This window comes from Otolemur garnettii, unplaced genomic scaffold (genome assembly GCF_000181295.1).
Source record: "Otolemur garnettii isolate 467f Iridium unplaced genomic scaffold, OtoGar3 scaffold00205, whole genome shotgun sequence".
NCBI lineage: Eukaryota > Metazoa > Chordata > Mammalia > Primates > Galagidae > Otolemur > Otolemur garnettii.
The window spans coordinates 1354747-1367556 of record NW_003852600.1 but is presented as its reverse complement, the minus strand read 5'-3'; the positions used below and the strand labels follow the sequence as shown (position 1 = coordinate 1367556).

At 43.8% G+C, this 12810-nt stretch overlaps 1 protein-coding gene across 1 annotated transcript in view; it reads right to left on the bottom strand.

Annotated features, from left to right (window-relative positions):
* The window catches only part of CEP162 (centrosomal protein 162), a 99951-nt gene that overhangs the window by 34062 nt on the left and 53079 nt on the right, over positions 1-12810 (bottom strand). The window contains exons 16-18 of the mRNA XM_003801303.1: positions 10632-10755; positions 6658-6763; positions 1095-1221 (exon numbers count right to left, since the gene is read on the bottom strand). Coding sequence (XP_003801351.1) covers positions 1095-1221; positions 6658-6763; positions 10632-10755 — 357 coding nt within the window. The remainder of the gene's footprint in view (positions 1-1094; positions 1222-6657; positions 6764-10631; positions 10756-12810) is intronic.

Below are 12810 nucleotides of genomic sequence, written 5' to 3'. Positions count from 1 at the left end.
GCATGCACAGCCCAGACCCAGAGCAGCATGGACTTCTGTCTGCCAGTTTGCAGGGACGAGGGGCCGCATGCACAGGCCAGACCCAGAGCAGCATGGACTTCTGTCTGCCAGTCGGTGGGATGAGGGGCTGCATGCACAGCCCACACCTTCACCTTGTGGCAGAGCTGGGAGTGAAGACTGTTCTGATAAATCAATTGTTTTCCTGCTGACTTTCATTATGCAAGTTGCCAGGGGAAAACAAATGTTGGATTCAAGAGATGAAAAAATTGCAAGCCTATAATTATATTACAAAGTAACAATGGCAAATACACAATTACTATACATTATTTCATTTACCATAACAAACTTTTATCTTGGATATTGTTATCACTCTATTTTACAGAGGAGGAAGGCAAATACCATTCTGTTTATAAGTAGGAAGAATGAGTATCTCTACCTATATCTTCCACTGTGACTTGTCAGTCACAGAGAAGGGCCCCCCTTGGGCACACAGGGCTCTGCTCTCCAACCTTTCTGGCCTGTGCCTGGCCACTGCATGTCAAGGATGCCTGCAGCAGGCTCCTCCTACCCTTGGCGTTCACATCTTATGAGGTGGCAAGGCCACCACCCCTGAACCCCTGTTTAACACCCATCTCCTCTCATGTTTGTGACTTTTTTCTTAGATTAAAGCTACCTCCGCTGTTGCCCTGGTGGGGACCGTGCCGTCTTTTTCTTTCTGCTCTCTATAAAGCACAACACGCTGGCATTTATTAACTTGGCAAATACTTCAGAATTCATAAGGTTTCAGACCATAGATTAAAGAGACAGACCCTGCCCACAGGAAGGTTAGAGTCCAGCAGGGGTGAAGGCTGTGTGAACAATCAGACATCATAAAATGCTATGAATCAAAATAATTCTTGATTTTCATTAATCTTGCAATTATTCCTATTAAAACCAATCCAATACACACACTTTTAAATCCTTTTTTAATAACTAAAAACATTTCTAAGATACTTTAAGGAACAGCATTTTGACTATATATTCAATTACTATGCCTTAAATTCAACAGTGGATGGCTATAAGTCAGAGCTGAGCCCTTTGGGCTGGGATTCTACCTGTGGCCTGAGCGGCCTCGCCCCTGGCCTGGTCCTTCTCCTTCTTCATCTTCTCTAAGTCGACTTCAAGACCTTGTTTGTCTTGCTTCAGCCTTTTGATCTCTTCCAATAAACCGTTTTTTTCTTTCTTGACATTCAAAGAAACACAATAGCAAGTCATTTCCAACCATGATGAACTGTGGTCCAGTCTCCCCTTCTCCAGCACCATAGATCTTGCTGTGAAACAGATCCCTGAGGCTCAACTCTGCTGCCACTCAGTGCCACCTTCCCCGCCCAGAACCGTCAGCGGCTCCCACAGCCTACTGGAGTCGGTCCCACCCATCTCGGCACAGCACTGAGGACCTGCAGCCCACTGTCCCAGCTTCTTCCGTGAGATGACTCACTAGCTCTCTCCCCTGGACTGCTGCCATAGCCCTTCCCTGGTCTGTCTCTCCTCCCCTCAGCCCTTCCCACCTGTTTTCCTCACAACAACAGAGGGTTGGCTGCTGAGTCTGAGATGCTGTTGGCTCCTATTGAGTTAACCCAAAGTCCTTACCATGAGCTCCAGTGCCTTCCCAGGACTGGCCGCATCCCTGTTAACCCACCCCATTCCACTTTAACCAGAGGCCTCTGCGTTGTGCTCTGGACGCCCTGCACGCGGCTGCATCCAGGGTTCACACTGTCCCCCCTGCCTACAGTGCTCTGCCCCAGGCAGCCCGGCACCTACCCCAGCTGGTCATCTCTAGATGCCCAGCATGCTGCTGCCTTGAGTGCTCTGCCCCCAGGCAGCCCGGCACCTATCCCAGCTGGTCATCTGGATCTCTGCTCAAATAAAGCCAGGAAGCCTTCCTGACTGCCCTGACTAGCCCAGCAGACCCATCCTGGCCACGGGCACACTGTTTCATCTTCTTCACTCACCACCACCCCATATATCACCTGGTAACTTGGAAGCAGAATTTAATTTCACAGACTATGCATAAAAATGCTTCAGACAAAAACAGGCAAAGGATTTCTCACTATGCCCCACATTCCATACTACTGTGGCCTGTTCCTCTACTTGGCAAAAAACATATTTAAACTTTGAAGCTCAGTTAAATGAAGCTGAGCTCCTCCTGACACGCCATCCTGAGCCCACGTCTGCCACCCCTCCATGCAGGGCATTCGTTATTTACTGCTCCATGCACCCCTGATTCACACACACCCCTTCTCCCCATTAGACGGAGTGCTCTGTGGGGCCAAGACTGATTTATTACCTTCTGTTTACAGTACTGAGCGCGTGGTGTGTACTCAGGAGATGGCCCTGAAACCCTTGGTCGCTCGGCCCTACACTTGGTGTAGGTGTAGTTAAGTTTCACAACAGAAAATTCTTACATATTCTGTATCATACTACATTACAACTTAAAATTCAGTCTTATAAAGATAACAAGTATCTTCCTAGTGCACTGTGCCATCCTGGTTTCAGACTACAGCACGGACTTCACTGCGTCATTCTAGCATGGCATCTGGGATCTCCTGTAGCTGTGTTTTTTCAGAAAAGCACTGACTTTCTAGTTTTTGAATTTTCAGGTAACTTTCTGTGAACACCTTCTGTTTATTAGTTCCATCAGTTTAGAAATGCTCTCTAAGCTGGGTGCAGTGGCTCACACCTGTAATCCCAGCACTTTGGGAATCTGAGAGAGAAGGATCCCTTGAGCTCAGCACTTCAAGACCAGCCCGAGCAAGAGTGAGACCCTGTCTCCACTAAAAATAGAAAAAATAGCTGGGCATTGTGGCAGAAGCCTGTAGTCCCAGCCTCTTGGGAAGCTGAGGCAGGAGGATCACTTGAGCCCAAGAGTTAGAGGTTGCTATGAGCTATGAGACCATAGCATTCTACCCAGGGCCACAGAGTGAGACTCTGTCCCCTCACCCCCCCCCCCAAAAAAGAAATGATCTCCAGCAGTGCCTCCTTCATGAATTACAGAATTTCCATGTTGAAAGGAACCTTAAACATCTTGTGTTCATGCTATCGATGTGTAAATGGACATCCACTCTAGGCTTGCACAAGTCTGGGAACCAAGACTGTCCCTTTCTAAGAAAGTCAGAATGCCCTATCAGTCCTGAAGTACGAGCTGTGGCTGCCTAGACTGCTGTCCCTCAAAGGTCACTGTGCAGACGTTCAGAGAGGTGTCTGCCTGCCTCTGATCTCACCTTCCACCACTCCTGGCTTCATCCACCTCCGCCCCAGAGGCCTCTGCTCCCAGGGAACACACACCCTGACTCGGGGCTCCTGCAACTGCTTTCCCCACTGGCTGGAGCCCTGCGGTGCCCAGCTGCCGCTTCTCAGCTCTTACTCCAACACCCCTTCTGTCCATCTGTGTAAAAGCAGCCTTGCTTCTGCCTGCCTCCCATTATCCTCTACTTTTATTTTCTTTGAAACATTTACTTCTATCTATAGTTATGAATTTGGCTATTTACTGCCTGTCTCCCCGGGCACAGGGCAGGTGCCCAGTCTCCTCCCTCCCTGCGACACTGGCAGGAGAAGGCTCAGGATGTCGGCTTTTATTATGAGAGCAGGTGCCCAGTCTCCTCCCAGCCCTGCAACACTGGCGGGAGAAGGCTCAGGATGTCGGCTTTTATTATGAGAGCAGGTGCCCAGTCTCCTCCCTCCCAGCCCTGCAACTCTGGCAGGAGAAGGCCCAGGATGTCGGCTTTTATTATGAGAGCAGGTGCCCAGTCTCCTCCCAGCCCTGCAACACTGGCGGGAGAAGGCCCAGGATGTCGGCTTTTATTATATTTCCATCCACATTTTATAAAGTGCTAACATTTTAAGAAAACACTAATAGGTACTAATTTTTAAGGCTCATTAGACTGTATATAAATACACTTGATGTGATTATCATTATAGGTGATAATGATTATTTATAGATCATCTCAATCAATAATATAGATGATTATGATTATTTTATAGATCATCTCAATAATTTTCTTCTGGAACTATTTGACTTCAGAGTATCAACGTAAATGAAAAGACACATTATTTGTAATCCATCTTTCAGTATGAGCACGCAAAAGAAAACTCCAAATAATTTTTACTATGATCTTAGACTAACACTTTGGTTTTCTTCTGATTTCTTTCAAGTTTTCTTGCCTTTGGTGCTACACCGAGTGGGGCCTCGCTGGGGGTTTTCACTCCGTCCTGACTATGAGACGCATCTCTTATCACTTCAGCAAATTCTCCTTATTACCTATCACAATATTTGGGTAGGTCTTAGCAGATCTCGTATCTCAGTCCCTGAGACCTGCCGCTCAGTCTGCCAACTTTTCTCCTGGTTGTTTATGATCCTCTATTTAATTCTTCTGCTTAGTTTTAAGTTCCAGAATCCTATTTCACTTCCAGAGTTCTGTTTACTGAGCTCTTGAATTTTCCTGACCTGTTTGGTTCTTTTCTTCTTGTTTTTTATATGTAATCATTTTAAGTGTACTTACTGTACTGCTGCTACTCAGTATTCTACTGAGGTCCTGATCCTGCTGTGAACCGCCTCATGGCGTGGTTGTGGTGGGGGACTGCTGCTCTGGGCTTTGCTCTTTGCATTGACAGCAAACATCAGCAGGACCCTGTGAGCCGGGTGAAGGGCACAGACCTCTCAGAACCAGGGAACCTCCAGCTGGGGGCTCTTGTGTGGCCTTCTGGACCTTGAGTGCAGCCTTTTGACTGAATCCACACTTTACAGAGCACATCTTTTTCATACAGAAATTTGTTTTGTGAAGTTTGGAAATCAGTTGGGGCTGCACTTGGGAATACTAGAGGGCCACAGGTAGCCTTGAGGCCACACGTCCCCTGCCCAGCGTCAGAACCAGTTTGTTTTCTTGAGCACTGCAGGGTCAACTCAAACACTGAAACAGACACAGGCAGAGGAGGTGGCGTCACCAAGGACCAGGAAAGCAGGTGCATGGAGCAGGAGAGGCCATCCCCTCCCTGCTCAGAGACCAAGCAGCACAGAAACGCCTGCTCGGCACCTCAGCTTCCTGTAAAGGCAGATGGAGATTCTGCTGGAAGACGAGGGCCTTTGAAGACGCCATCTACACCTTGCTGTCTTGCTGTTAAAGCTCAGGCCTCATGGTTACTACCCTGGTAGACTGTGTGGAAGGAGTTTACTGCTGTTTTTTATCTCCTTAGTTTTGGCTAATAAAGATTTCTCTTAATTTCTTAAGAGCTCAGTTATTCAAGTACAAGATGCTTATTTTATTTTATCTGTTTATATTTTGTGTGTATTTTAGTGGACGTTTCCAAATTCTTGATTTGTCATAATACTATGTTCAAATTACAACTTTCAAAAGGTCACTAATAGCAACCTAGGAATAGAACTAATACTATGCTTGAAAGCTTACCAGGTTCTCCCAAACTTTCCATAAAATATAGCAAAATGTATTTGTTTAACTTGCTAATTTTTGAGACCTACTGATAAAGGAGGATCCAATCATTCATTTACTCTTTCTACCTCCCTATGTGCCTGTAATTCACATGTATCACACGCACACATACTCTCACACACGCATATACGCAGGTGTGCACAAAGACACAAGTATACATATAAACACCCCCCACAAAGAAAGTTCCCTAATGAATTCAAACATAAAGCTGCATTTTATATACAAAAATCTGTTAATCATCAGCTGTTATACTATAGTATGTTTAGATTTCTATGAAACCTAACTCCGTATAGAAAAGGTCTTATTAAAAGTGGTAGATAACTGGAAGCACAGACTGGAAGGGCTTTTCAGCTTAGTGCTACGGGTGGGGGTGGGGGAGCGGGTGGGAGAGTAACAGTCCTGGGGGGCTGTGTGGAAGGTGCCAGAGTAGCCCTGAGGTCACTGGGACTGGTCAGTGGGGCAGCACAGAGTTCCTGGGATGGGGCTGATAAAAAAACAAAGAAAGAACTTAGGGAGCAGCATTGCATCTCCCATGTTAGGTTCTGGATACAAATATTTATAGAATATGGAGTCTCTGTTCCCTGGAAGTGCACAGTCTACTTCAGGAGGCAGGCAAAAAGCAACTAACTTATAAAGGTGAGTAATCACCTCCAAACCATCCTGTTTTAGCTGTACGCTATCCACTGAGGAGTCTGTCTAAATAAGGTAAACAAACCCCAAACAAAGCTGTGCCTGACGGGCTCCACAGGGCAAGCCAGGGGAGGAACTGAGTTATCAGCCCTCTCCACTCCCCAGGTATCCAGCCTGGGCCGCAGCCGCATGTGAATTACATGAGGGCTTTTCTGCTTCTCCGTGGTGGTGGACATCATGGAGATTATGCACAAATCTTCTTTTTTGTCACCAGCTTTCGTTAGTGTTTATGTATTTAATGTGAGGCCCAATACCACTCCTCTTCTTCCCGTGGGGTGCAGAGAAGCCAAAAGGCTGGACACACCTGTGTGAGGTCTGCATATACTAAATGCAAATCTTAGAGATTTCTTCTCAGTTTTTAAATGGTATGAATTTTATAAACAGATCTTATTTACAGACAATATGACAAATACATTTTTTACGCATTCAGGGTTTTTACGGCCATCTTTACTATGCCTAACAGTTAAAATCCTCACACACTTACCTGTGCCATCCGCAGCTCTGCTAACAGATCTGTGAAACTCTGGTCTCTGGTGGGCTCCGAATCTTCACCTGCTTGAGTTCGGAAACGACTTTTGTGCACCTGTTCTCTGATTTATTTTGAAAAGAAAAAGCATTGTTTCTTTTTTTAAACAAGATATATTCTTTTCAATACAATTGTTTAATTCTTAAAATAAAAAAAACTAATAAAGGTTGGGAATATATGAGTAACTGAATGTAAAAATTCTATTTAATCTAAAGATTAAATACACATACTAAAAGAGAAGTATACTTTAAGAAAATTGCTTATGTTAAATCTAAGAATTGATTAGTGGTTTATTTGTAATATAAAAATATTTCCTTCCAATTCTCAAAGAAAAATAAAATCAGTGGCCCAGAAAGATGGGCTGCATCACTCCTGCAGTGTCAGGGAGCTCCGGCCACGTCGTCAGGACCCCTTTCTGAGAAGCACAAATTGTCCATCTTATACGTGGAAACTAACAAAACCAACACTGTCTACTCTTTGGACCTTAGATTAAATTTTTCTGTTTTTCAGAGACATTATACAGGAGTTGAGGAATCCACAGAACCTCATCTAACCCCAATGTGCTAAAGAAAATCTTTGCTTCATGGCGAAAGATAATTCAGGGCTTCAGTTTTGGTTTCTGAAGTCAGGTTCGCATAAGATGTGATATTTTAAGATATTTTATTGAAGCATCAGGAAGGAAAGCAGATGTTTACAGGCTTTCACTCAGCATTGAACCTTTCTGGTGGTCACAGTTGGCCTGGGGTTCTAGAAAGCTGCAAACAGGAAGAAACAAGAACATCTACACACAGGTGCCCTCAGCTTGCCCCCAGCGTGACTGCAAGGTCTGCCGAGGGAGGCTGCCCTGACTGTGCAGATGAGCTATCGGCCACCACTCACAGGCCCCAGTCTATGATAAAAAATGAGGCAAGAGCTGGTTACCAAGGTCTTAGGGGTCTTAGGTGGGAGGATCACTTGAGGCCAAGAGTTTGACACCAGCCTGAGTAAGAGCCAGACCCTGTCTCTACAAAAATATAGAGAAACGAGCTGAGCTTGGTGGTAGGCGCCTGTAGACCCAGCTACTCTGAGGCTGTGGTTCAGCACACTCGAGCCCTCAAGGTGACGTTCACAAGACTCATGGCCACTGAAGCTGCTTCCATGACGTCCCACCTGAGGTCCTGCCTGAGATGTCAGGTATTGATGTAAAATGATGCACAGACATGTCATTTCCTAAAAGAGGATTCCCTAGTTTGTCCATTTTTTATATTCAGCTTTCTCACTTAACATGTCAGGCTTGTTAGTAGGAATGTCTAAAAGCCCTGAGGTCTGGTACGGCCCCTCAGTGGGTGCTAGGTGCTGGGTACTGTGGCCATTGCAGGCTGAAAACTCACAGTGTTTCTTTATTTTATTTTATTTTTTTAAATTAAATCATAAACACATAGATCATGTAAATGTTAATGCATTTATGGGGTACAAGTGCTGATTTTATATAGAATTAGGAATGCTGACATCACACTGGTTAATATATACCTCATCTCATTTAGTTATTGTGGTAAGACATTTATGCTCTATACTAATAGATCTGGAATGTACCCTTGCATTATGCACCATGGGTGTGATCCCACCATTCACCTTTCCTCGATCTGACCTTCCCCTTCCCTTCCCATCCCTTCCTCCTCCTTCCTTCATCTTGGGCCATAGTTGTGATCTATTTTTCATATGAAAGTGTGAGTGATTGTAAATTGGTTTCATAACAGTACTGAGTATATGGGATATTTTTTCTTCCATTCTCGAGATACTTTACTAAGTTGGATATGTTCCAGCCCCATCCATGTAAACATAAAAGAGGTAAAGTCTCCACCTTTTTAAAGGCAGCACAATATTCCAAGGTATATATTACCATAATTTATTAATCCATTCATGGATGGATGGACACTTGGGTTTCTTCCATGACTTGGCTATTATGAATTCAGCTGCAATGAACAATCTGGTTCAAATATCTTTGTTATAAGTGATTTTTGGTCTTTTGGATATAAACCTAGTAGACGAATTGCAGGATCAAATGGGAGGTCTACTTTTAGATCCCTGAGTATTCTCCATATTTCTTTCCAAAGTGACATATTAGTTTGTACTCCCACCAGCAGTGCAGAAAAGTTCCCTTTTCTCTACATCCATGCCAGCATCTGTAGTTTTGGGATTTTGTTATGTGAGCCACTCTTACAGGAGTCAGATATCTCAAAGTGGTTTTGATTTGCATTTCTCTGATGATTAAAGATGATGAGCATTTTTTCATGTGTCTGTTGACCATGCTCCTGTCTTCTTCAGAGAGGCTTCTGTTCAAGTCCCTTGCCCACAATGAAATGGGATTTCTTGTTCTTTTCTTACTAATAAGTTTGAGTTCTCTATGGATTCTGGTTATCAAACCTTTGTCAGAAGCATAACCTGCAAATATCCTCTCCCATTCTGAGGGCTGTCTGCTTGCTTTACTTACTATGTTCTTGCTGTGCAAAAGCTTTTTAGTTTGATCAGGTCCCAGTAATGTATTTTTGGTGTTGCTTCAATTGCCTGGGGGGTCTTCCTCATAAAATATTCTCCCAGGCCAGTTTCTTCAAGTGTTTTTCCTGCACTCTCTCCAAGAACCTTTATAGTTTCACGTCTTAAGAGTCAATTTTGGTTACTGGTGAAAGGTGTGGGTCCAGTTTCAGTCTTCTGCAAGTCGCCAGCCAATTCTCCCAGCACCATTTGTTAAATAAGGAATCTTTCCCCCAATTTATATTTTTGATAGGCTTATCAAAAATCAAATGATGATAAGTGTCTGGGTTCATCTCTTGGTTCTCAATTCTGTTCCATATATCTATCTCTCTATTTTTGTGCCAGTACCATGCTGTTTTGATAACTATCAATTTATAGTATAGTTTGAAGTCTAGTAGCGTGATTCCTCCTGATTTGTTTTTATTCCTGAGTAATGTCTTGGCTATTCGAGGTTTTTTTCTGGTTCCATATAAAATGAAGTACTATTTCTTTCCATATCTTTAAAGTATGACAGTGGTGCTTTAATAGGGATTGCATTAAATCTGTATATTGCTTTGGGTAGTATGGACATTTTAACAATGTTGATTCTTCCCAGCCATGAGCATGGTATGTTTTTCCATTTGTTAACATCATCAGCTATTTCTTTTCTCAGAGTTTCATAATTCTCTTTACAGAGATCTTTGACATCCTTTGTTAGGTAAATTCCCAAATATTTCATCTTCTTTGGCACGACTGTAAAGGGAATAGAGTCTTTGACTGTTTATTCAGCTTGACTATTATTGGTATATATAAAAGCTACTGATTTGTGAGTATTGCTTTTGTACCCTGAGACACTGCTGTATTCCTTGATCACTTCTAAGAGTTCTGTGTTGAGTCCTCACAGTGTTGTTCTCTGGCCAATAGCAGCCCCTCCCCTCTCTCCTGCTCAGACCACACCCGTCCTGTCCTTCCCTTGCCCCCTCCCCTGAGTATCCTCCAGGGGGTCACCACCACAGTCCTCACCACAGGCTCTGCGTCTATAGAATCTGACCTACAATAGTAAATGATGCTGTATTTTTTTTCTTTTTAGCATTATTAGTCACATGGTAGCTTCAGAAATAGTTAAGGATGTCAGGTTTAATGACTAATTGAAAGGAATACTGTATATTCAATTTCCTGAAACTGATGTTTGAATCACTTACAAATTCATATGAGTTCAAATATAAATATGTTGGAAATACTTAAGCATGTACTAGTCACCTAACACTGAAAGGAAAATCCACTGAATATTAAATACCTAAAAGTTCTAAACTAGAAATCAGAGTACAAATGAAAATACATACATGTAAAATTCAAGGTTTATAGTTTCTAACTAAAAATAACAATAAAATGCTTGGAAACAGTCTCTGTATATCTGATGTTAGGACTGGAAAAGGACTTACTTTAAGGAGGCCAACTCACTGAGTAAACTCTGGTTTTCCTTAAACATTCGTGCCTCGTTTTTCTTGTTTTGTTCTTGGAGGTCTTTTACTTGATAATATAATCTTTCATTTTCCTTTTTAAAAACAGAACATTACATGTTAGTTAAAGTCAGAGTACTCAGATAACAGTATGATGACAGATATGCTCATAGTAACTATATCCTTTAAACATTTTTTTTTCCTGGAGACGGGTCTCACTCTGTCGCCCACGCTGGAGTGCAGTGGTGTAATTATAGCTCACTGCAGCCTCCACGTCTTGGGACCAAGCAATCCTCCCACTTTAGCCTCCTGAGGAGCTAGGACTATAGGCACGCGCCATTGACTCAACTCTTTTTTCTTCTTTTTCTTATATTTTTTATAAGGACCGGATTTTCCTCTGTTGCTCAGGCCGGTCTTGAACTCCTGGCCTCACGCAATCTTCTTGCCTTTAGCCTCCCAAAGTGCTGGGACTGTAGGTGTTGAGCCACTGCACCTCTTTGAACAGTTTTAAGGTCTTTTAAATTTGTGCAAAATCTTTTCAAACTTTTCATATTATCTCAGAAGAAAACTTGGCATCTAACAACAGTTCTTTCCAAAATGCTTTAAAAAAATTCTTTCCAAAATGCTTCAGATGCTTACTTGAAAAAACAATTTGCAAAAATTCCCAAAGACAAAGAGCCTCCTGTAAGCATAGCAAGCTGCACTTCAGTGAGGCAGTAGCTTAAGAAATCACCATATTCTGACCTCCTGGACCAGCTATAGAAAGACCCAGTGGCACTTTTTATGCCCTCTTCTGTGTCTGGCTTGGGAGAAGAAAAAATACCACTGCTGGATGAAAATTCTAGAATTTTCTAGAAGCCCAGCCTACAGCAGTGAGGTAATGAGATGTGGCCATAATTGGTGGTCATGCCTGTATCTGACTGACTGTCAGCAGGGAGTGGAAGACCTGGTGTCTCTGAAAGTCATTAGGACAAGATGGAGCAGAGCACAGACCCGGTGGACCCCAGGCTCAAGCTGAAGTGCGACTCAGACCGGCTGAGATCTGCGGCAGAAGAGAAGGCGCCCATCTGTGCTTAGACACTCTGCCTTATCAATCTCACCAAATTTAAGGATCTGATGAAAATGAAGGGGTGGATTCTGAAGATCTAACGGAAACTCGACTTTCACCACACCTGGCTTAGTGCCCAGCAGACAGTCTGCACTTAAACACATGCAGAATTAACAGGCCCCCAAGTACTCAGATACAGACATCTTTGTGGGAGGGGTGGGCAGCATACTTATGGACCTAGGAAATCTCCTGAAAAACTCCTGTTCTCTATGGCAAGATTAGAGTGGCAGGAGAAGAGCAGAAAGTCCTCTCTAACTCCAGGGCAGTGTGTTCTGCAAAGCCTGTCTGTGTCATTTAGAGCCGACATGGTGGCACCCCCGTGGTAAGGCTTTCTCTGGACTCCCGGCTGACAACGTGCTGCCAGCAGGCTCCGTGCTCAGGCTGTAGCTCTCAACAGAGAAGCATGTAATGAGAGGAGGGAAGAAGGGGAGAGAAGTAAGAAACAAAGACAAAGTCTGATGCTGCAGGGGAGCGGCCCATCCAGGCTGACAGAGGCCACATAGTCCAGATTCTGCCACACACTCCAGGTATCTGCAAACACCCAGATCTTCTTACATTAAATTTAAAAAGATGTTTTAACATTCAAGGCATTATCAGTTGATTTCAGATTCATATTCTGAACATGATGGCAAAATTAGCCACTGTATCTACTAAAAAGGATTATAGAAAACTGAGAAAGAAAAACAAGGCCATCACTAAGGAAGGTGGCTACTAAAAATAGAAACTGGTAACACTGACTGATTGGTCGGTCTCCCTGTGCCAGGTTAAGCGTGTACAGGCTCCCCGACTAAATGGTGGGGCTACATACTGATAAACCCACCCCAAGTCAAAAGTATCCTAAGTCGAAAGGCATTTAACACCCTGGTAAACCCAATGTAAAGTCAACAAACAGTAAGGGGCACCCACCGTAAGTCCAGACACGCCCACCTGTATTAGTCCCCCCATTTCACAGGTGCAGAAAGGGCTGAAGAGGTGAAGTGACCTGCCCAGCCAAGTCTCCAGACCAGAGCCCACCCGGCCTGGGCAGTCGCACCTGCTGATAGACCAGAGCCC